General features: G+C 41.0%; 1 protein-coding gene across 1 annotated transcript in view; it reads left to right on the forward strand.

Moving 5' to 3' along the window:
* Positions 1 to 24,567, forward strand: part of LOC115835584 (threonine--tRNA ligase 2, cytoplasmic-like) — a 72,646-nt gene extending 48,079 nt beyond the window's left edge. The window contains 7 exon segments of the mRNA XM_030815137.1: positions 2,342 to 2,479; positions 6,273 to 6,350; positions 6,434 to 6,534; positions 18,130 to 18,234; positions 21,995 to 22,067; positions 22,821 to 22,935; positions 24,263 to 24,567. Of these exon segments, the coding sequence (XP_030670997.1) occupies positions 2,342 to 2,479; positions 6,273 to 6,350; positions 6,434 to 6,534; positions 18,130 to 18,234; positions 21,995 to 22,067; positions 22,821 to 22,935; positions 24,263 to 24,411 (759 nt within the window). The 3' untranslated portion in view covers positions 24,412 to 24,567.
* The last annotated feature ends 455 nt before the right edge of the window (positions 24,568 to 25,022 follow it).

Here is a 25,022-nt window from a genome sequence, read left to right on the forward strand (position 1 = left end):
ATCTATAAGCCCTATTGATCACTCTCCCTAAACATATTATTACTTCCTGGTAATTTCATTCTTTCCGGAATCCCCTGCATCCTGCACAGTGCTTAGCATGTGGGCAGTTATTGTATTGTTTGTATCAGGTTTGTATTAGTCAGTGTTCTCCAAAGACATAGAGACAGTAGGATATTTAGATATACGAGGAGATTTATTACAGGAATTGGCTCACTTGATCTTGGAGGCCAAGAAGTCCCATGATATGCCAATTAAAAGCTGGAGAAAGGCCAGGCATGGTAGCTCACACCTGTAATCCCAGCACTTTGGGAGGCTGAGGTGGGTGGATCATCTGAGGTTGGGAGTTCGAGACCAGACTGACCAACATGGAGAAACCCTATCTCTACTACAAATACAAAATTAGCCAGGTGTGGTGCCACATGCCTGTAATCCCAGCTACTCAGGAGGCTGAGACAGGAGAATCGCTTGAACCCGGGACGTGGAGGTTGCAGTGACTGTGCCATTGCACTCCAGCCTGGGCAACAAGAGCAAAACTCTGACTCAAAAAAAAAAAAGGCTGGGGAACTAGGAAAGCTGATAGTATAACTCCCAGTCTGAGGCCAAAAGCCTCAGTGGGGTGAGCAGAGGAGGGAGCTGGTGTAAGTCCTAGAGTTGGTGGGCCTGAGAGCCAGGAGCTCCAATGTCTGAGAACAGGAGAAAATAAATGTCCCAACTCAAAGAGAATTTGCCCTTCCTCTGCCTTTGAGTTCTATTCCTGCCCTCAACAGATTGGATGAGGCCCACCACATTGGTGAGGGTGGAAGTTGTTTACCCATTCCACTGATTCAGATACTCATCTCTTTGAGAAACACCCTCACAGGTATTCCCAGAAATAAATGTTGTAAGGGTGGCCAGCTGTCTGGCATCTTTTAGCTCAGTCGAGTTGACACTTAAAAGTAGCCATCACAAGCCATTATCCTCAGCAAACTAACACAGGAACAGAAAACCAAACTCCGTATGTTCTCACTTATAAGTGGGAACTGAACAATGAGAACAGATGGACACAGGGAGGGGAACAACACACACTGGGGCCTGTCAGAGGGAAGCGGAGGGAGGGAGAGCATCAGGATAAATAGCTAATGCATTCTGGGCTTCAATACCTAGGTGATGGGTTGGTAGGTGGAGCAGACTACCATGGCACACATATACCTATGTAACAAACTACACATCCTGCACATGTACCCAGGAACTTAAAAAAAAAATGGGTGTGGTGGCTCATGCCTATAATCCCAGCACTTTGGGAGGCTGAGGCAGGTGGGTCACTTGAGGCCAGGAGTTCAAGACCAGCCTGGCCAACATGATGAAACCCCTTTTCTACTAAAAAAAAAAAATACAAAAATTAGCCGAGCATGGTGGCAAGCACCTGTAGTTCCAGCTACTTTGGAGGCTGAGGCATGAGAATCACTTGAACCTGAGAGGCAGAGGTTGCAGTGAGCCGAGATCACACCACTGCATTCCAGCCTGGGCGACAGAGCAAGACTGTCTCAAAAAACAAAACAAAACAAAAAACTAGCCATCGCAGTTAATGAATGAAAGACTTGATATCTCAAATCCATCAAATTCCTTGCATTTCGGCTGCTTGTCTCTGGTTTCAGCCACCGTCATCTTGCTCCTAATGGACTCAGCCAGCTTCCTGACGGGGCTGTCTTCTAATCTTGCCAATTCATTTCATATACTGTGAAAGAACACATTGGGTCATGTGAGTCCCCTGCTTAAACAAAGCAAAACAAAACCCTTCATTGCCTCCCCATTGTTCTCAGGCTAAAAAATCCATACATTCTCCTGGCTTTGAAAGCACTTAATTTTCTCTGGCCCCTGCCTGCCTCTAGCCTGTTCACCTACCACACTGCCCCTCTGCCCTTCATCCCATCGTATGCAGCCCCCCGCTTAGTCTGTCTCTCTGTCCACTGAGCCTTCAACTCAGCGTGTCCTCTGCTCACAGAGCTCCTGAGGTCCCATGCAGAGCGTTTGCTTGTCCCCTGCTGCAGCTCAGTCTCACTTCCTCTGGGCAGCCCCTCCTTGCCGCTGTCCTGTGCGTGGCACTGCCTTTTCACAGTACAGTTCCCTCGCCTACTCCTTCTCCATTCCCTGCACCAGCCTGGAGAATCTGCCAGCCTGCACATGCCTAGCACTCAAACGAAGGTTCAACTCAGGATTGGATGAACAACCCAAACAGGATCATCAACTGTACTCCATTAAAAACATGCTTTATTTCTGTCTGATGTGAAGCATTTTATTTTTTAAAACATAAATGAATTTAATTTGATGTTCTATTTGAATGTTTCATTCGCTTTGATTTCAGATTGAAGAAGAAATAAAGGGGTGTTTGCAGTTTTTGCAATCTGTTTACTCAACATTTGGCTTCTCCTTTCAATTAAACCTGTCAACAAGGCCGGAAAACTTCCTAGGAGAGATTGAGATGTGGAATGAGGCTGAGAAGGTAAGAGACACACCTTGTGCTTCCTCTTCATTTTAGTCATATGGAAAACACCTGAGAGGCTGCATGTCTTCACAGGAGGATGCAATAATTTGTAATAGAAATTTTGAACCTGGAAATTATGAGATAAATAGGTCGTAGAATGTGGTTATCCCGTTTTCTTTGTGACGGTGATAATAATAATACCTTACATTTGCTGCACACTTAAAGTTCATATCTGGCTTTTATTTATAGTCCTTCAGTGCTGGTCACTAACAGCTGGCCCAGGTTTTTAAAGAAACCTTCTGATTGCTGTAACTCTCGGTTTATTTTAAACCGTTGCCTGTTGAGTCATCTTAGTTCGACTGTAGTCCCAGGGCTGCATGGTCTAGATGTAGATGTGCATACTCGACGCTGGGGTCCCCTTCGTAGTCACGTCCTGTCGTGCCCTGCCCTGTGTCTGTCTGAAGACACCCACGCTCAAAGACGTTACATCTAAGCTTTGCAAAACCAAGATAAGGAGCTCATCATGTTGCTTTTTTTTCTTAATAAACACAAAGGATATAGTGTGTTTCCCGTGTTCACTTTTATTAAAAATGAGATGGCGTCATGGCCAGACACCCTGCTCTGTTAGTTCTCCTCCTCTTGGAATGTAATAGTCCCAACTTATCCATGGGGAATAAGACCCCAAGTGGATGCCCAAAACCCTGGATGGTACCAAACGGATGGCAGTCAGGTTGGGATACGTATCTGTTCATGCCTTCAACCCACAAATTTAATGCCCTTTCTTTTTTTCTTTTTTGAGATGGAGTCTTGCTCTGTTGCTCAGGCTGGAGTGCAGTGGCGCGATCTCGGCTCACTGCAAGCTCCGCCTCCCAGGTTCACGCCATTCTCGTGCCTCAGCCTCCTGAGTAGCTGGGACTACAGGCACCTGCCACCACACCCGGCTAATTTTTTGTATTTTTAGTAGAGATGGGTTTCACCGTGTTAGCCAGGATGGTCTCGATCTGCTGACCTCCTGATCCTTCTGCCTCGGCCTCCCAAAGTGCTGGGATTTAATGCCCTTTCTTTTCTTAACTAAGCACTGTTCATGCACTGTGGCTGGAACTTTTGCAGTGTGAGGTGCAACAGCAAAACTAGCATGAATTTCTTTTTCCTTCTTCACGAATTCACAACTTACCCAACGGATAGAAGATTTTTTTTAACCATAGCTCTTAGCAACTTCAGCATAGGATTTTTTTTTTTCCTTATTAAATGGATAACTTTCACCTTTTCACTTAAAGGAAGCATGTTGTGGCTTCACTCTGGCATATCCAGATTGCTAGTAACACAACTCTTGTGCTTTGAGGCCATGGTTAAGGAAAATAAGGGTGATTGAACATAAGCACTGTGATACTGCACAGTTGATTTGATGAACATGGCAGCTCCCAAGTGACTAACAGGTGGGCAGTGCACCCAGCATGGAGACTCTGGACAGAAGGACATCCCAGGTAGACAGAGTAGGACAGTGCTTTATCCTGCTGCTCAGAGCAGTGCACAATTTAAAACTTGTGAGTTGTTGATTTCTGGAATTTTCCATTCAGTATTTTCAGACTGCAGTCGACTGCAGGTGACTGAAACTGAGAAAAATGAAACCACAGATAAGGGGGACTGCTGTACTCATGGGAGCTTAACACACAAATACAAGAAATAAGAATCAGAGAAGCCCTGGATTAATCGTGTAACAATTATTTTTACGTGATTAATAGGTCAGAAGCCAAGCAGAGGCTGCACAGAAGCAGTTTAGCCTTGAGCTCTAAGTAGGGCCTTCTCCTCCCCACTGACCCGTGCCCATCCTAAGCTCTTCTTCCACGTCCACTGCATGGACGAAGAGGGCCAAATGAGATAGCCTATCTACCCTGGGAAGGATGCAGACTCAGTTTACCGAACAGCCATGTGGAAGCAGGAAGAGGAAATGAGGACACAGCTCAGCTCTGGAGCCATTTTGCTCCAGACTTTAAAGTCTGAAAGTACTTGATCTCCATGAGTAAATTATAGAGGATCTCTAAGCATCAGGGTCCAGCATGAAATGGTGATGATGATGACGGTGGTGATGGTGGTGGTGGTGATGTAGCAATAACACCCACTTCCTGAGGGTATGGTGAACTTAAATGAAGTAATTTACATGGAGTGTTAGGCATAGTGCTGGGCACAGGTAAGTAGGTGTTGGTATCATTGTCATTACTCCATTCATTTGAAACTTGGTGGGGTGTGGGGAGCTGAAAAGGGGATGAACCAGGTGTAGACCTGGCATGGGGAGGATAGGGTGGAAGTCCCAGCATTTTTGCTCTTTCCTTAATTAATGGGGGTAAATAGTTTAGCAGCCAAGCCTGAGGTCACCCAGGGGTGCGACTGGATGGACCTGCTTCCACTTTTGAGATATTTCTCTCCAATAACTAACCCTGGCCTGGAAATCACTGAGATGAGCATTTAAATGTTTTGTCTTCAGAACTGTCTGAAACGGTTTGAAAGAGACGTATCTTGCATGAATCCGATGCTCTCTCGGCTCTGGCAGCTCCTAATGTGCCCTCCTGTCCTGTGTCCTCCAAGGCCCGAGGAGCAGCAGTGACCCCTGCTTTATCCTCTTCCCCAAAACTTGGCCTTTCCTTGGCTTTTTAGCTTGTTGCAGTCCCCAGAATTCTTTCCATCACTTGGTATCTGCTGTAGGAGGGCCTCATTTGTCCTGGAAACATGTACCTGTGTTCCTTCCCCTTTGAGAAACAGAGTGGAACAGGGGAGCGTGGCCTCCAGGCCCAGGAAGTGTCCCCATGGGGTGGCTTTCTCTGGTCCTAAGAAGAAAAGAAGCTGCTTCTGTAAGATCAGGCCTATGCGGGACACTCCCAGGATCCCAGGAATAAAATCTCCATCTTTCTCAAGATCAGATCCTGACTGAGGTCCTGGGAAAGGCTGCCAGGACTCCAGGAGTCGGCTTCCTTGATGATGGCAGCTTCGGCCCTAAGACTCTGCCACGGCTCTGATTTCCCCATGAGGCATGTCACTCCCAAAAGTCTGCCCCTCCTGGGCACCTGTATGTTGGAGGTGATGACGGGAGTTTGGCTTGTGTTTTGGCAGTACTTTTAGCCAAGGACTTAGGAATGCCCACGTGCTTCCCAGGGAAGCTGGATTCATGGGAATACTGGAAGACTCTGGGAAATTTTTCATTAATACACACCTGCACCCTCACCTTCAACGTGGAACATCTTCACTACAAGCTAAGTTGAAGGCATGTAGTGGCTTAGGCTGAAGACAAAAGTGGAGCCTCATGCTTCCACACCCCTATAAATTATAAGTGACCCTCCCAGACATGTGCAGAGGTGAAGGAAAGGCAAAAAAGAAGTAGTGAGGCCGGCCCTCTTGGCCTTCTTACCCACCCAAACTCAGAGTGGAAGAGGGAGTGAGATCAAGGCTTTTCTGCTTTTTCATGTGTGGAGGCCGGTCACCAGGAGGCAGAAGCTGGTTGATGTGTAGGGCACAGGGGGCCTGTGTTGGGAGGAGGGCCAAAAGCGTCCCCTCCCTCATGCTTACCTGGAATTCACTGGAACAATTTATAAATGATCTTTTCTCCCCAGCTGAAATGTTTATGTTTCTTGAGAGCAGGTGCCACCTTAATCATCTCTGTGTAGTCCCTGCTCAATAGTTTATTGAATGTAAAAGATGCTCAATAAATATATGTTGAACTAACATAGACTGTAATGAAGAGTTATAGTAACTTTTGTGAGCTGTATGTAAAAATAAAGATACAATGTATAATTGTATCTTTTTTCTTCCTTTGAAAAAGCAACTGCAGAGCAGCTTGATGGACTTTGGAGAACCATGGAAAATGAACCCAGGCGATGGAGCATTTTATGGCCCTAAAGTAAGTCGACCACATGCTTCAAAACAGCAAAATTTAAAAGAAAAATAAATACTCTCTCTAAGCAAACACTATTGAATTTGTAGATTGACATAAAAATCAAGGATGCTATTGGCAGATACCATCAATGTGCCACAATTCAGCTGGACTTCCAACTGCCTGTTAGATTTAATCTCACATACGTCAGGTGAGTGATTGAATGTGACAAATATTATAGTGCTAATATTCTAATTTTTTGTCATTTGAGTATTAGCAATACAAAAATAAACATTAGTGAATGTCTAGTATATGTGCTATACACTCAGTATATATTTGTTTACCTGATCATAATCCAGCTGGGAATCAACTTGAATTTTCTGGTCTAGTAGGGGGAGGAAGATAAGTAAACGTGAGAGTAGAGATATGAACAAAGTTCCGTGAAAATATGATTCAGGCTACTGACTCTCCCTGATGCCAGGGGGAAGACTTCACAAAATGCTGGCATTGGGTCTGTGTCTTAAGAATGAGATGTTTTCTTGAAAAAGCAGGGGAAAAAAGGCAATTTTATCACCGTAAACCAACAACTTCTTTAGAAAAAATACAGTAAAATTAACTCTGTGTGTGTATGTGTGTTGCGTGTGTACAGCTTGATGGTTATGATTCTGTGATTCTCTCGTGCTGCTCCTTTGTAGTCACACACCCCTCCTACTGCTGACCTCTGGCTACCGCTAATGCGCTCCCTATCATCATGGTTTTGCCCTTTCCAGAATGTCATGTAAACGGAGCCATGCAGTATAGAGCCTTCTGAGACTGGCTTCTTTCACGTAGCACAGTGCTGTGGAGATTCATCCATGGTTTTGCAAGTATTGATAGTTTGTTCGTTTCTGTCACTGACTAGTGTGCCGTTGTGGATCCAGTCTCTCATTTAAGGGTGTTTGGGTTGCTTCCAGTTCTTGGTGATTATGAATAGAGCTGCTGTAGATATTAGTGTATAGGTTTTTGTGTGAATAGAAGTTTTCATTTCTTTAGGTTAAATAACTGGGAATGGGTCATATGATAATTAAATATTTAACTTTGTAGAAACTGCCAAACTGTTTTCCAGACCAGCTGCACCATTTTGCATTCTCACCTGCAATGTGTAAAGAGTTCCAGATGTTCCACATCCTTGCCAGTACTTGATATTGTCAGGTTTTGTTTGTTAAGCAGTTCTAATAGGTGTGTAGTAGTATTTCATTATCTTTTGATTTTACATTTTTTTAGTGGCTAATGATGTTAACATCTTTTCATGTGCTTATTTGCTATTCATTTATCCTCTTTGGTTAAATGTCTGCCAAAGTCTTTTTGCTCATTTTTAATTGAGTGATTTGTTTTCTTGCTGTTAAGTTTTGAGAATTCTTTATATATTCTAGATACAAGCCCTTGGAGGAATATATGATTTGCAAATACTTTGGTCTGTAGCTTTGCTTTTTCATTTTTTGTAATATCTTTACTTTCCCATTCATCCTGAGTTATTAAATACAATAAAGTTTAATTTCTCAATTTTTTTCTTTTATGGATCGTGCTTTAGTATCACATCTATAAGCTCTGCCTAAGTACAGGCCATGAAGATTTTCTTCTATGTTTTATATTAAAAGTTTTCTAGTTCTAAGATCTGATTTGAGTTCATTGTTTGTGTCAGATGTGACATGTAGGCCAAGATTCATTGTTTGCATCTAAATGTCTATTCACACATAAAATGATGTGCGAACAGGCCATTATTTCACCATTGACTTGCCTTTGTATCTTTTTCAGAAATTAGTTGGACATATATACGTGGGTCTGTTTCTAGATTATAAATTCTGTTCTGTGGGACCACCGATTATCCCTTTGTTCACTGTGTGAACATCACCGAGTGTGCGAGTGTGCTCACACAAACCTAGGTGGTAGAGCCTACTACACACCTAGGGTAATATGGTCTAGACTATTGCTTCCAGGCTACAGACCTGTAAAGCATGTGACTATACTGAATACTGTAGGCAACTGTAACACAGTGGTAAGGTATTTGTGTATCAAAACATATCTTAGCATAGAAAAGGTACAGTAAAAATAGGTATAAAAGATAAAAAATGGTACACTTGTTTAGGACACTTACCATGAATGGAGCTTGCATAACTGGAAGTTGCTCCAGGCGAGTCAGTGGGTAAGTTGTAAGTATATGTGAAGGCCGAGGACATTAGTGTATACTACTGTAGATGTTATAAACACTGTACATTTAGGCTACACTAAATTTAAATAATTTTTTCTTCAATAGTAAATTAACCTTAGCTTACTGTAACTTTTTTACCTTATACATTTTTGACATTTTAAAACTTTTGAATCTTTTATTATAGCTCTTACCTTAAAACAGAAATACATTATAGTTGTACAAAAATATTTTCTTTATATCTTTATTCTATAAACATTTTTCTATTAAAACCTTCAAAAATTTTTTACTTTTTAAGTTCTTTTGTTAAAAACTAAGACACAAACACATACATCAGCCTAGTAGCCTACACAAGGCCAAGGTTATCGATATCACTGCCTTCCACCTCCATATCTTGTCCCAGTGGAAGGTTCCAGGGGCAGTAACACGCATGGAGCTGCCATCACCCATGAGAATAGTGCCTTTTTCTGAAAGACCTCCTGAAAGACCAGCCTCAGGCTGCTTTACAGCTGACTTTTTTATTAAAGTAAGTGGAAGAATACACCTTACATAACAATTAAAAGTGCAGTAAATACATAAACCAGTAACAGCTGTTTATTATCATTATCAAGTATTACGTACCATACATAATTATATGCGCTGTCCTTTTATACAGCTGGCAGCATGGTATATTTATTTACACCAGCGTCACCACAAACTCCTGAATAATGGGAAGATTTTTAGCTCCATTATAATCTTATTGGACCACTGTCACGTATGTGCTCTGTTGTTGGCCAGAACACTGTTACGCAGTGCATGACTGTATATATATATATATATATATATAGGCACACCTTGTTTTATCGTACTTCACTGTATAGCACTTCACAGACGTTGCATTTTTTATAAACTGTGTCAAGCAAGTCTGTCAGTGCCATTTTTCCAACAGCATGGGCTTACTTCATGTCTTTGTGTCACATTTAGGTAATTCTTGCAGTATTTCAAGCTTTTTCATTATTATTGTATCTGTTATGGTGATTAGTGATATTTGATATTACTAGTATAATGTTTGGGGGGCACCATGAACTATGCCCATTTAAAACGGTGAACTTTATCGATAAATATTGTCTGTTCTGACCGCTCCGCTGGCCACTCCCTAATCTCTCTCCCTCTCCTCAGCCTTCCCTATTCCCTGAGACACAGTAACATTGAAATTAGGCTAATTAATAACCCTACAACAGCCTGTAAATATTCAAGTTGAAAGAAGAGTCATAAGTCTATCACCTTAAATCAAAAGCTAGAAATGATTAAGCTTAGTGAGGAAGGACTGTTGAAAGCCCAGAGAGGCCAAAAGCTCGGCCTCTTGCACCAGTTACCCAAGTTGTGAATGCAAAGGAAAAGCTCTTGAAGGACATTAAAAGTGCTACTCCAGTGAACACAAATGATAAGGAAGGGAAACAGCCTTCTTGCTGATGTGGGGAAAGTTTCCCTGAAGCCAAAGACTAATCCAGAGCAAAGCCCAACTTTTCAATTCTGTGAAGACAGAGAGGTGAAGAAGCTGCAGAAGCAAAGTTTGAAACTAGCAGAGGTTGGTTCATGAAGTTAAAAGAACCATCTCCAGGGCCAGGTGCAGTGGCTCATGCCTGTAATCTCAGCACTTCGGGAGGCAGAGGCAGGTGGATCACCTGAGGTCAGGAGTTCAAGACCAGCCTGGCCAACTCCATATGGTTGGTGAAACCCTGTCTCTACTAAAAATACAAAAATAAAAATAAAAAAATTAGCTGGGCGTGGTGGCAGGTACCTGTAATCCCAGCTACTTGGGAGGCTGAGGCAAGAGAATCGTGTGAATCCAGGAGGCGGAAGTTGCAGTGAGCCAAGACCACACCACTGCACAGCCTGGACAACAAGAGTGAAACTCCATCTCAAAAAAAAAAAAAAAAAAAAAAAGCCATCTCCATAATATAAAAGTGCAAGGTAAAGCAACAAGTGCTGATGTACAAGCTGCAGCAAGTTATCCAGAAGTTCTAGCTAAGATCAGTGATGAAGATGACAACACTAAACAACAGATTTTCAATATATATGAAACAGCCATCTATTGGAAGATGCCCTCTAGGACTTTCATAGCTAGAGAGGAAAAGTCAGTGACTTTTCCTTCAAAACTGCAAAGGACAGGCTCACCCTCTTATTAGGAGCTAATGCAGCTGGTGACTTTAAGTTGAAGCCAATGCTCATTTACTATTCAGAAAATCTTAGAACCCTTACGAATAATGCTAAATCTACTCTGCCTGTGTTCTAGAAATGGAACAACAAAGCCTAGATGACAGCACATCTGTTTACAGCATGGTTTACTGAGTATGTTAAGCCCACTGTTGAGACCTACTGCTCAGGAAAAAAAAAGATTCATTTCAAAAGATTACTGCTCATTGACAATGCACCTGGTCATCCAAGAGCTCTGATGGAGATGTACAAGGAGATTAATGTTTTCTCATGCCTGTTAACACAACATCCATTCTGCAGCCCACGGATCAAGGCACAATTTTGATTTTCAAGTCTTGTTATTTAAAAATTCATTTTGGAAGGCATACTACACACTACATGTCATATATATTAACAACCTCATAAGCAATATTATTTTTGTTTTCAATCATAAAACATGTTTTAAAGAGCTTAGGAGGAGAACATTATATTATATTTACCAAGTATTTACCATTTCTGTTGATCTTGTTTCATTCCTGATGTTCCCGGGTTCCCTCTAGTATCATTTCTCATATATCTGAAGATATAAGAGAATAAACAGTTTATTTAAAGCAGGTCGGTTGAAGATGAATTGCCTTCTTTTCTTTCATCTGAGAATGTCTTTATTTTGTTGTACTTTCAAAGAAAATAACCTTCTTTGCTTGTACAATTCTGGGTTGATAGTTATTTAGTTTTTATATTTTAAAAATATTGTTTAAAAATATATATTAACTTAGTAGTATGGCAAGAGGACGCTTCTGAGGTTAATGCAAACTTTGAAAACTCATCTTTTTTTTTTTTTTTTTTTTTTGGGATGAGTCTTGCTCTGTTGCCCAGGCTGGAGTGCAGTGGCACAATCTTGGCTCACTGAAACCTCCGCCTCCTGGGTTCAAGCAATTCTTCTGCCTCAGCCTCCTGAGTAACTGGGACTATAGGCGTGCACCACCATGCCTGGCTAAACTTTGTATTTTTAGTGGAGACAGGGTTTCACCATGTTGGCTAGGCTGGTCTCGAACTCCTTACCTCCGCCCACCTCAGCCTCCCAAAGTGCTGAGATTACAGGCGTGAGCCACCGATCCTGACCTAGAACACTCATCTTCTAATTTAAAAACAGAGACATCCATTTTTGTGTTAACCTTTGTTGCTCTCACTTCCAGAGTAAGTAGACATGAAATAAAATTTATGAAGGGAAAATATAGAACAATTTTGATGCTTACAATGAGATAAATATTAGAACATTACTGCTCCAATGATTTAGTGAGGATCTCGAAATAAATTCTGAAGTCTTCCAATGTTTACATTTATTGGAGGGGTTCCTGAGTTCTATCAACTTGTTTTTTCAAGTCTTGTTCTCATCTTATGCATAAATGTTAACGCTTCCCAAAGTAAAAACTTAGCTTTCTTACTTTTACTTTTTATTAAATTTAATATAAAATATGACCTGAGTAGTTAAAAAATATTTTACATTATTTGCAGTAAGATGTCATTAGCCCTTTCAAAGAGCAAATTTTAAAACTTCAGTCTGGGTGGAAGATTGGCTAGTTTTATAGAAAGATTTGCCATCTTAAACTCAAGCTGATTTTTCTATTTTTATGTAAATAACTGAGATGCCATCTTATTAATTCTTCCAAGGTCATGTTTGTAAAATAAATATTACATGAGAGCTTTCCTGTCATCTACACTATATGCTGGTTAGAGTGTTGAACAAATTCGAGTTCCTAAGTGGTAATCTGTCCTCATGGTCCATGCTATTTGCACGTGCGCCACTGCACACTGAGATGATAACGCTGTACAATTTTAAATCTGTCCTCATGGTCCATGCTATTTGCACGTGGCCACTACACCTGAGATGATAACGCTGTACAATTTTAAATCTGTCCTCATGGTCCATGCTATTTGCACGTGGCCACTACACTGAGATGATAACGCTGTACAATTTTAAATCTGTCCTCATGGTCTATGCTATTTGCACGTGCGCCACTACACACTGAGATGATAACGCTGTACAATTTTAAATCTGTCCTCATGGTCTATGCTATTTGCACGTGCGCCACTGCACACTGAGATGATAACGCTGTACAATTTTAAATCTGCCTCATGTCATGCTATTTGCACGTGCCACTACACTGAGATGATAACGCTGTACAATTTTAAATCTGTCCTCATGGTCCATGCTATTTGCACGTGCGCCACTACACCTGAGATGATAACGCTGTACAATTTTAAATCTGTCCTCATGGTCCATGCTATTTGCACGTGCGCCACTACACGCTGAGATGATAACGCTGTACAATTTTAAATCTGTCCTCATGGTCTATGCTATTTGCACGTGCGCCACTGCACACTGAGATGATAACGCTGTACAATTTTAAATCTGTCCTCATGGTCCATGCTATTTGCACGTGTGCCACTACACACTGAGATGATAACGCTGTACAATTTTAAATCTGTCCTCATGGTCCATGCTATTTGCACGTGCGCCACTACACACTGAGATGATAACGCTGTACAATTTTAAATCTGTCCTCATGGTCCATGCTATTTGCACGTGCGCCACTGCACGCTGAGATGATAACGCTGTACAATTTTAAATCTGTCCTCATGGTCCATGCTATTTGCACGTGTGCCACTACACGCTGAGATGATAACGCTGTACAATTTTAAATCTGTCCTCATGGTCCATGCTATTTGCACGTGTGCCACTACACGCTGAGATGATAACGCTGTACAATTTTAAATCTGTCCTCATGGTCTATGCTATTTGCACGTGTGCCACTACACGCTGAGATGATAACGCTGTACAATTTTAAATCTGTCCTCATGGTCCATGCTATTTGCACGTGTGCCACTACACGCTGAGATGATAACGCTCTATGCTATTTGCACGTGGCCACTACACTGAGATGATAAGCTGTACAATTTTAAATCTGTCCTCATGGTCCATGCTATTTGCACGTGCGCCACTGCACACTGAGATGATAACGCTGTACAATTTTAAATCTGTCCTCATGGTCCATGCTATTTGCACGTGCGCCACTGCACACTGAGATGATAACGCTGTACAATTTAAATCTGTCCTCATGGTCCATGCTATTTGCACGTGCGCCACTGCACACTGAGATGATAACGCTGTACAATTTTAAATCTGTCCTCATGGTCCATGCTATTTGCACGTGGCCACTGCACACTGAGATGTAACGCTGTACAATTTTAAATCTGTCCTCATGGTCCATGCTATTTGCACGTGCGCCACTGCACACTGAGATGATAACATAACGCTGTACAATTTTAAATCTGTCCTCATGGTCCATGCTATTTGCACGTGCACCACTGCACACTGAGATGATAACGCTGTACAATTTTAAATCTGTCCTCATGGTCCATGCTATTTGCACGTGCGCCACTGCACACTGAGATGATAACGCTGTACAATTTTAAATCTGTCCTCATGGTCCATGCTATTTGCACGTGCGCCACTGCACACTGAGATGATAACGCTGTACAATTTTAAATCTGTCCTCATGGTCCATGCTATTTGCACGTGGCCACTGCACACTGAGATGTAACGCTGTACAATTTTAAATCTGTCCTCATGGTCCATGCTATTTGCACGTGCGCCACTGCACACTGAGATGATAACGCTGTACAATTTTAAATCTGTCCTCATGGTCCATGCTATTTGCACGTGCGCCACTGCACACTGAGATGATAACGCTGTACAATTTTAAATCTGTCCTCATGGTCCATGCTATTTGCACGTGCGCCACTGCACACTGAGATGATAACGCTGTACAATTTTAAGTGGTAGCAGTTTCTGTAGGCTGTAGGCTGAAATATTTTGATGAACTGCTTAGTTTGGGGATTTTATTTTTTAAGTTATATAATTTATTTTCTTGCAAAGGAGAAACAAAAAAGATTGTTACACATCCTTCTGGCTTTTATGGTTTCTGATGAGAAATATGCAGTAATTTGAGTCACTTTTCCTTTGTGTGTCACATGATTGTGATGTGTCTGTGGACTTACTCAAGTCTATGTTGTGGTGCTTTGAACTTCTTGGATCTGTAAGTTACTGGTTTGTGGAAGCTGGAGAGTTTTCAGCCACTGTTTTTCTGTTATTTCTTTTGTACTATACCTCCTCTCCTTCTGGGACTCAGGTGACCTGAATATTAGACCTTTTGGTACTTTTCCAGTTTCCTGAGGCTGTTTATGCTTCCTTCAGTCTTTGTATATCTTTCAGATTGGATACATTCTATTTACTCATCTTCAAATTCACCAACTCTTTACCATCTCTGTTGCTACTGAATCCATCTAATGACTTTTTAAAACTTTCTGTGATTGTAGTTTTCAGTTCTACAATCTCTGTTGTTCATATTTTGTATTTCTTGCTGAGACTTGGGTCTTTCCAGTCACTCCAGGTGTGTTTACTCTGCTTCTTGGGGTACAGTTATAATGGCTATTTCCAGCCTTTGGTAATTCCATCATTTGTGTTTTCCTGCTGCTGGAATGTTGTTTGTCTTTTCTTCTCACAAATTGAGAATTTCCCTAATGATTCGTGTGCTAAGTAATTTAGGGTTGTACCTGAACATCTTGAATGTTATGAGATGCTGTGTCTTGTGTAAACCCTAAGGGGGTTGTCTTGTTTTGGCCTGGTTAGGTTCAGGTGGAAATTTCCAACCCAGTTTTGTGGGCCGTGGTTTGGTGTCAGTTCAGTTATCGAAGCCTTTGCAGTGATATTCAGATCGTTCCCTGTGTTCGCCACCCAGTGGCTAAGTCCCATAGGTCATACCTTGTGCCAAAATGGAAAAGCTTCTGGGAGTTGACCTGTGACTTTTTGCCTGATTGGTACAGTGAAGTTAGTAGGACTCCGAAAAGTCTAATCTCTCCCTTTTGGAGGAGCAAGGGTCGGAACCATTAGTAAGAAAGTCAAACCTTCAGGATCAGTCCTACAACAAAATTGCTTAGGGCCATCAGAATGCAAGTGAAACTCCTCATTTAAGGAGGACGTGCAGGAGAAACAAATCAGCCCAGCCAGCCATCACAGGTGTTGTGTGGCAAATGGCGAGTAGGCAAGCAAAGGTGGAAGCAGTGGATTGCAGACCAGGTAAGAAATGATGACAGTTGGAGCCAGGTGGCATAGAGATGAACAAAGTAGGGGTACTGGGAGTGTATTCGGAGAGAGAGAAGCATCAAGGTCATCACCATGATTGAGTAAGGGTTTTTCCCTAAAAAAGCAGGGGTGGATGAGAGTGTGCTGTTGTCATTCATTACATTCAGCATGCAGAAAGGCATCAGATAAAAGTTTTCATTCCTGTGAAATGAACAGAAATTTCCTTATCATGATAAAGAGCCTTTATCAGAAAACAGCAGTAACATCTCAACACAGTTGGGAAGAAGATGAATATGACTACTATTTGTATTGTTACTCAAAATTATTCTGGGATTACAAATACATGAAGGCAAGAGATAAAATTATTATTTGTAGATGTTAAAATATAGAGAAATCCAACAATCAAATGGAGAAAATGGGAACTAATAAGAATGGAAGGTAAAAATGCAAAAATCAATTTGCCTTCATAATATTAGCAATAATCTGCTAGGAAATGCAGTGGAAAAAACATTTCAGAAGCAACAGCAACAACAAAATAGAAAATATGAATAAACTTAACAATAAATATAAATATAGTCATGCATCCCCATAAATATAGTTATGACAGGGATATGTTTTGAGAAATGTGTCGTTAGGCAATATCATTGTGTGTACATCACAGAGTGTACTTACACAAACCTAGATGACATAGGCCACTACACACTTAAGCTATATAGGGTAGCCTATTGCTCCTAGCTACAAACCCTTGCAGAATGTTACTGTACTCAGTGGTGTAGGTACTTGTAACACAAATCACTAGATGATAGGAATTTTTCAGCTTCCTTGGGTGCAGCACACCAACATGGCACATGTATACATATGTAACAAACCTGCACGTTGTGCAAATGTACCCTAGAACTTAAAAGTATAATTTTTTTAAAAAAAAGAGTTTTTCAGCTTCTTTATAATCTTGTGGGACCACCATCATATATGCAGTCCATTGTTGACCAAAATGTCATTAGGCAACACATGACTATAGATGTTATTTATAAGCATACGCTATAAAATTTTCTCCAAGACCACAAAAAAGAGTTATTTAAATGAAGATTCATACCACACTTTGGAATGAGAAGAATCAACATTGTGAAGTTATTCTCTTCAAATTTATCTATTAATCTAATATAATTGTAAGCAAATCCACTGGGGTTACTTTGGGGGAATTTGGCATTCATTCCAATGTTTATCTGATAGCATAGATGTGTAATCATAGTTTATGTCACTATTTGCCCTTCTTAAATCTAGACATGATTAAAAGAAATGATGGGACAGAAATTTTGGATACCCAGGCTCTGTGAAAGGATCAGCTTGCTTCTCTTTCTTCCCCACACAAAATCAACATGATGGGATATTTAGGAATATTTCATACGGGTTTCAATTTCTGGGATGAATTTCTTCATATACCTGCATAGGGATGGACTCAAGCCGCTCACCCCTATCCCAGAGTTTCCTGTAGGGTCTAGACAGAGGGTTTTGCCTGCAGTTATTCTATAATGGCTCTTAGCAGAAATGGTTGGCAGTGATGACATCCAGTTACAACTCATTTGAAGTAGGTTTAATGAATGGGTTTCTCTGTTTTTGTTTGTTTTATTTTATTATTTATTTGCTAAATTTGTTTCATTTATTGTAGTAGTAGCTAGCTGGTATAATTTTTAGATAAAAATTTACCAAAAGAACTTTGTAAGTGTCACATGTTACATTTGTTGCAATAACGTGAAATGCATCTTTCTGAGAAGCTTGTGCTTGTGCAGAGATCTTGAAGTGGCTTACTTCATTACAATTTAGTCATCATTTGCTTTTTTCATTTTTTTTTCCTAAGGGGAAGAGGGAATAATTAAATGTAAGGTACACCTCATGAGGGTTTCAGGGAATTTGACCAGTGGACTTCAAGAACACATATCAGGAACATTTTAAAAATGAAGATTATAATGTGGGAGATAGTGGAAAGAATGGGGGTGCATTTGGATCAGATGAGATTGGCTGTGAGTTGACATTTTGTGAAGCTGAGGGAGGGTATGTGGAAGTTCATTATACTGTTCTACTTTTGTATATGTTTCAGTGCTCTCTAATAAAAAGTTTTTAAAATAAAAGAATAAAGATTAGCAAAGAAAGCAATGAGAAAATGAGACAGTCGCAGAACAAATAAGGTTAATGGAGAGATCTGATATCACTAATCTAAATCTATTCTCAAAATTAAATATAAGGCTAGAAGATAGTTATTGAATCTTAGGAAAAGACTTAAATGTTTAATTTTCATTTTTTAGTAAGGATGGGGATGATAAGAAGAGACCTGTGATCATTCATCGAGCCATTTTGGGATCAGTGGAAAGAATGATAGCCATTCTTTCAGAAAACTATGGCGGAAAATGGTAAGTGATATGGAAAAGAAAAACTATATGTCTATTATTCTTTTTAATTTTTATCAATTTCCTTATTTTTCCTTTTTAAAAATATTTCTATTCTTAAAAAATCATGTGTAAAAGATAAAAGTAGTAACAAAAGAAAGGGCCTTTCCTGCCTTATAATTGGCAAGTGTCCAAACAGCAAATAAAGAAGTCTTATTCCATTTGCCAGATCAGAAAATAAAAACTAAGGTAGAGTGGCATAAAACCGTACCATTTACCTTTTGGGGGACTCGGTATAATTAAAGTTATCTTTTTACCTATTTCAAGCCCTTCAGAGATCTAGTTGCTGTCCTGAAAACATGTGACCCACACTCCTAGGTACCACCTCTTGCCCTCCAGCCATCCTTCCTTCAACCCATATTGTTTGCCTTTGGGGTTCCCTACAGCCACTGAGGAGGAAAACATGTAAACCTGATTCATAAATGGCACAAACTCAAAGAAGATGGCTCAGCAGCACAGCCCATTTAGGATGACAGTGGGGAAGGGAAGTGTCCTAAAGTGCAGAATTTTGAGTGGTGCATCTTGTGGTCCTTTTTGCCCGGAAGGAAGAGTGGCTGGAGATATGGAGTTAAATGTATGCATGGGCTTTAGTTACTGCTTTGGCCACAGGGTCAAAGATTTAGAACTAACTAGATTGAAAAATAAATTACATAGATTTGGGAAGCACAAATGTGGATGATCACTCAGAATGGGCCAACAGAGGTGGTACTGCCACCAAAAGGCCCCCGCCATTGAGGAACTTTTCAGTGTTCCAATACAAGAGGACCCATTCTGTTACAATCCGCTTCCCTTTTCCCCTAGTTGTTGCTCAGTGGCTCATGGGCAAAGTGGCCGCTGGTGGATATGCATGGGCTCAAAAACATGGACTTTGCCTCACTAAGTTCCATCTGGCTACATCCCTTCTGAGAATTCAGGTTGCCATCAGTAGTGATTAATTATGATCCCCCAGGATGGTACCATAACCTGGAGGAACAGCCAGTGGTTTTGTAGCAGGTTGATTACATTGGATCCCTTTCATCATGTAAGGACCAATGCCTCGTTCTCACTGAAGAGAGACCCACTGTGGATTTTGCTTTGCTCTTCTTTGCTGCCATGCTTCTGCCAGTGGCACCAAATACGTACTTATGTGCCGCCAGGAACACAACAGTGCTTCTGACTATGAAAGAGATTTTATAGCAAATAAGTAAAGCATTGCACTGACATTATGGGATTCACTATCACCATGCATTCAGAAGCAAGTGGCTTTACTAGCAGTTATGGCACCAGCTGGCAGACAACATCTTGTGATGATGTGTCCTAGTATGTGGAAATGCTGCAAACCAGCAACCACCTGTGAAATTTCTACCTCCCATTCCAGTTTTAGAAATTGGCTAAGCATCTGCTCATGCAGTTTAGCTCTCTCTTCAGAAACTACTGCCCCCACTGCTACTGTTGCTGGGCACAGTCCCTGTGCCCCACTGTGGACACTGGGCACCGGATGATACTGCTAGGGTCACTGCAACCAGTTCCTCCAAAAGCTCCATGTCTCTGCATCACCCTTCCCTGCCAGAATGGATTCCATGTGGCGCCTCCTTCTCCACTCTGTCTTAAGTCAGAGTGCCATGTTTACACATCAGCAGAACCTAGATCACGCCCATGCATACCACCATTCATGTCCAGCGAGGCTGGGGAAGCAAATTTTTGAGCAGGAAACATAAGGTGGAGAGTTTCCCAAACAAAGTGTCTTCCAAAAGTCCTGGGTAGCTAGAGAGTCTGTGTATATTCCTGATATTTTGTGATCATAGAGAAATACGCTTAGGTATCATGGAGTTTCTAAGCTGTTGAAGTTACAGTTAAGCCAAAAGTATGGGTATGAATATGTATGCCACCTGAGTATGAGTTAACATGCTTATATTTCTTTCCAGTTGGTTTTAAATAGTTTACCATAGGTGCGAGATAATGGTGTTTTGCATTAGAATGGTTGCAGTGAAAGTGGTTTAAAGAAAAGAGAGAGACTAGTGAAATAGGAGATGGAGAGGGAGACAGGAGGTGGTTGGGGCCAGTGCACTGAGCATGCCTTCCTTTGTCACAGAGACTGAGGTATACTCCCTGCACTTCATATATCCAGACTTCAGACAGCAGTCAGGCTTGTGGGGAAATCTCCCCGGAGCCAAAAGTGAAGATGGCTAAAATGTGGGTCCTTCAGGGGAGGAGGGCTGGAATGGGATAAGGACAGAGCTCAAAAGGAAACATGTACTTTCCGTTTTATGCCCTGTATTTCTGTGTTCTACCACTTATCACGTTTTGTGTTTGTAATTCGAGAATAAATATATAAATATGCACATTCATAAAATGCTATCTGAAATAGTCCTCCTTGCATGCCCTTTCACCTTCAGACTAAATACTCACTATGACAGGGAAAAGGGAAACATGTCCCACAGCGGACATTGCTTATACCTACCCTGCCATCTTTTTAGGAAAATTATATTTTGAAATAATTGTAAGTTCACATGTTGTTGTAAGTTATTTAGAGGCCGGATGTGGTGGCTCACGCCTGTAATCCCAACACTTTGGGAGGCCGAGGTGGGTGGATCACCTGAGGTCAGGAATTCAAGACCAGCCTGGCCAACATGGTGAAACCCCGTCTGTACTGAAAATACAAAAATTAGCTGGCTGTGGTGGTGATGGCTGTAATCCCAGCTACTCAGGAGGCTGAGCCAGGAGAATCACTTGAACTCGGGAGGCGGAGGTTGCAGTGAGCCGAGATCGCACCACTGCACTCTAGCCGGGGTGAGCAAGACTCCATCTCAAAAAAAAAATAAAAAAGAAGTTATACAGAGAAGTCCAACACACTCTTTACCCAGTTTTCCCCAATGGTAACATCTTGCAAAACTAGATACAGTATCACAACCAAGAACTAGACATTGAGACTATCCACCAACCTTGTTCAGATTTCTGCAGCCTCACATGCACTCGTTTGTGTGAATGTGTATTTAGCTGTGTCACATGGACAGATGGTGTAAGACCACCAGTCAAGGCACAGGACAGTTCCATCACTTGTAAGGCTCCCTCCTGCTGCCCTTTTTTCCCCACACTCAAACCATCCCACCCCTGTCCTCTTATCTGACAACCATGAACTTGTTCTCTAGCTCCATCATTTTGTCATGTAAAGAATATTACATAAATGGATTTATACAGTACACAAACTTTTGAAGTAGGCTTTTTTTTTTTTTTTTCACTCAGTGGAATTCCCTTAAGAGCCATCCGGGTTGTTTTGTTTTGAGATAAATTAGTTGGTTCCTTTTTTTTGGCTGATGGTGTGGATGCACCACAGTTTGACCATTCACCTGCTAAAGGACGTTTGGGGTGTGTGTTTCCCGTTTGGGGCTATTATAAGTAAAGCTGCTATGGATGTTAGTGTGCAGTATTGTGGGTGAACATGCGCTTCCATTTCTCCGGGACAAATGCCAGGAGTGCAATTGCTGGGGCACACAGTAAGTGCATGCTCAGCCCTTTGGGCTGTCTGCCAGCTCATTCTACCTACACTTGTGCTATCAAAATTCCAAAATTCTCCTTTTGTTTACTTTGCTGCCTTCAAACTTTAATATAATTTGGTTTTCTTCCATGCTGCTCTACTGAAACTGCCCTCTTGTGAAGTCTTTAAAAGAATCTTTGGTTGTTTGAAAATCATGTAATAAGTAGCCATTATTACACTTTGAAAATACATATTTTATATGTTTTTCAGGCCTTTCTGGCTATCTCCTCATCAGGTGATGGTCATCCCTGTGGGGCCAGCTTGTGAAAAATATGCACTTCAGGTAAAATCAGAGATGTTTAAAGTACATAATAATCTTGCATGTATTCTGTGTAGGTCATCGATTTGGAATGTCCTTCATGGTTTAAAATATTGCAGAACTGACACATTAACTTAAACCATGTTTTCAGCAGTTGGGAGTAACACATGAATCATGTCTCTGCAGCTGTATCAGAACTATTTCATTTCTTAATGTTTTTTGAGAAATTAGTATTTTAAAACATACCATAATTATTCATTTCTACATGGCTCTATTAGGGAAGAATATTATCTGTTGCTGTGTCACAAGTGACCCCAAAACTTAGCAGCTTTAAACAACAAACATTGATTATCTCACAGTTCTTATGAGTCAGGGTCTGGGAGCAGCTCAGCTGGTGGATTCTGGCGCAGAGCGTCTCCTGTGGCTGCAGTCAGGCCGTCGGCCACGGCTGCAGGCCTTGGGGCGCTCTCACAGTTGGTGGATGCAGCTCCTCACCACCTGGGTGCTTCACAGGTTGCCTGAATGTCCTCACTGCATGCTGGCTGGTTTCCCCCAGGGCAAGTGATCTGAGAGAGATGGGAGCTGCAGGCTTTTATAAACTAGTCTCAGAAATGATGGGCCAACACTTCCATCGTCTTTATGGTCACGTAGACCTGCTCTGATATAGTGAGCAGGGAACTATACAAGGGTGTGAATACCAAGAGTGGGGAACAACGGGGGTCTTCTTGGAGGCTAGGTGCCATAATGTAACAGTAAAGGTGTTTCATTTTCTTCTAGGTATCCAGTGAATTTTTTGAAGAAGGATTTATGGCTGACGTTGACTTAGATCACAATTGTACACTAAATAAGAAAATACGAAATGCACAGCTGGCTCAGTATAATTTTATTTTGGGTAATTTAAGTTTGTATATATTTTTCCAAATGCTTTTTTTTTTCACTTCAATTCCAAAAGACCAAATAAGAAATATGGTTCAACTACTTGATTATCATGATTTGTCTATTTAATACTTATACAAAAGAAGAGTCCATAGCGTGCCTAGCTTAGCTGTTCCTAGGTACTGCTTGTTGTGTGCTGGAAGAAGAGTTGGAAAGTTTCACCTGAATCCCCTGGGATAGTTTTACTAGCAGTAGTTAATATTGCAAGCCAACAGTGAAAACAACTGTGAAAATGATCCCATCAGTAGAATTAGATACTTTATATTTCAGCCTCACAGGCCTGTAATATTTTCCCTCACTTTTCTGGCTTATTAGGAAACTTTGGGATTAAACTAACAGAAAGAAAAGATCCCAAATTTAAAATGATCCAAAGGAAAAGATATAGATGAAAAGTAAAATGTCCTTTTAGCACGTGACTAATTAGATGCAGAATCTAAAATTTAGGCTTTAAAAATGATTCCAAAATTAAGAGAAACTAACACTGATATATTTGCAGGCATAGTATTGCTATTTCCTGTAATTTGAGAGTCTAGAAGGCAAAATAAATATGCATAGCATTATTCTATTGACAGTGTTTCATTGATAATATTTGACATCATAGTAGGTATTGTGGTGTTTCAATCAGGCCTCTTATGGTGGCAGAAATCTCAACTTGGTTTAGACAAAGACAGCATTTGTTGGAAGGGTCTTGGAGTATCCCATGGCATGAAAGGTAGAATAGCCAAACCACTAGAAGAGCAATCAGGAGCTCAACCCTCACCAGGACTATTTCTCCCCATTTCTGGTTCCTGTCTTGCTCTGGTTCTTTATGCTTCTCTTGAGTATCTACTTTATTCCACTTATCTGCAGACCGGTTTCTTCCTTCTGTATGGCAAGAAGCATGGCTGTAGGTTCCTGCACCATCTCACAGTATGGGTCACTAGAGAGAACAAACTTTTTACCCACATTCCAGAAAGTTCTGGCTGGCTCGCATGGGTCTGGTGTCCACCCCTTGGCTCATCAGGTATGCCAGGTGGAGTCAGTGTGAGTCTGTAAGAGCTGCCCGCTCTCATTTGCACCCTAGGACCACAGAGCTGTTCTCTCAAGTGGACAATAGAGAGATGGGATCAGAAGCCATTCCTTCCCTCAAGAAACTTAACTATCAGAGGATGAACCTAGTGCTCATTAGATGATATTTAATAGTAATGAAGAAAAACTTGATAAAAACATGTCATGGGACTGCTGACTTAATGTTTGGTAAATTGCTGATTTAAAATACATTTCTTTACCTTTCTTTTCTGCAGTGGTTGGAGAAAAGGAAAAGGTAAATAATGCTGTAAACGTGCGAACAAGAGACAACAAAATTCATGGAGAGATTTTAGTAACTTCTGCCATTGATAAACTGAAGAATCTCAAGAAGACACGGACACTCAATGCTGAGGAGTACTTTTGAAGTCCTTCCCTGATATTTGCTTCTGTGTAACTTTGTTTTGACCCTTAAAAATTTATTTTTCTTAACATGTTAGTACTTCTAAGACTTTGGAGCCACTGATGGGGGTCCACTCACGGCCTCAGCTGAGAAAGGAGACAATGAATGTGTAGCTGACATGTACAAAAAAGTTTAATTCACTAATGTCCACGGGGGACATTTAGAGGGCACATGGGAAGTTTTCCAGCAATCAATGCCTTGAGAAACTTAAATGGGGAAATATTCATTGAAAAAGTGAAACAGAACACTAGGAAATGATTAAGAAATGTTAGGGCTAAGATTTGTGATTTTCAAAAGATGGGCTGCAAATAAAAGTCTGCAGAGTGGTTTTTTTTTTAATGTGAGGGAAAATCTTATTTTCTAATATGTCTCAGGTATTTTTATGACTTTTACTAAAATTCACACTGAAACTTTATCTTCAAAATTGGAATCATTACTTAATTTTAACCAACAACCACAAAAGCAGCAGCTACTACTAAATATTGGATTACTGACAAAGGAATTCAGTTTTGTGGAATCTGGTGTTTGCACTATAGGTTAAGAGTTGCCATTTAAATGTTTCTTATTCATAATTA

Source organism: Nomascus leucogenys, chromosome 6 (assembly GCF_006542625.1).
Source record: "Nomascus leucogenys isolate Asia chromosome 6, Asia_NLE_v1, whole genome shotgun sequence".
Lineage (NCBI taxonomy): Eukaryota > Metazoa > Chordata > Mammalia > Primates > Hylobatidae > Nomascus > Nomascus leucogenys.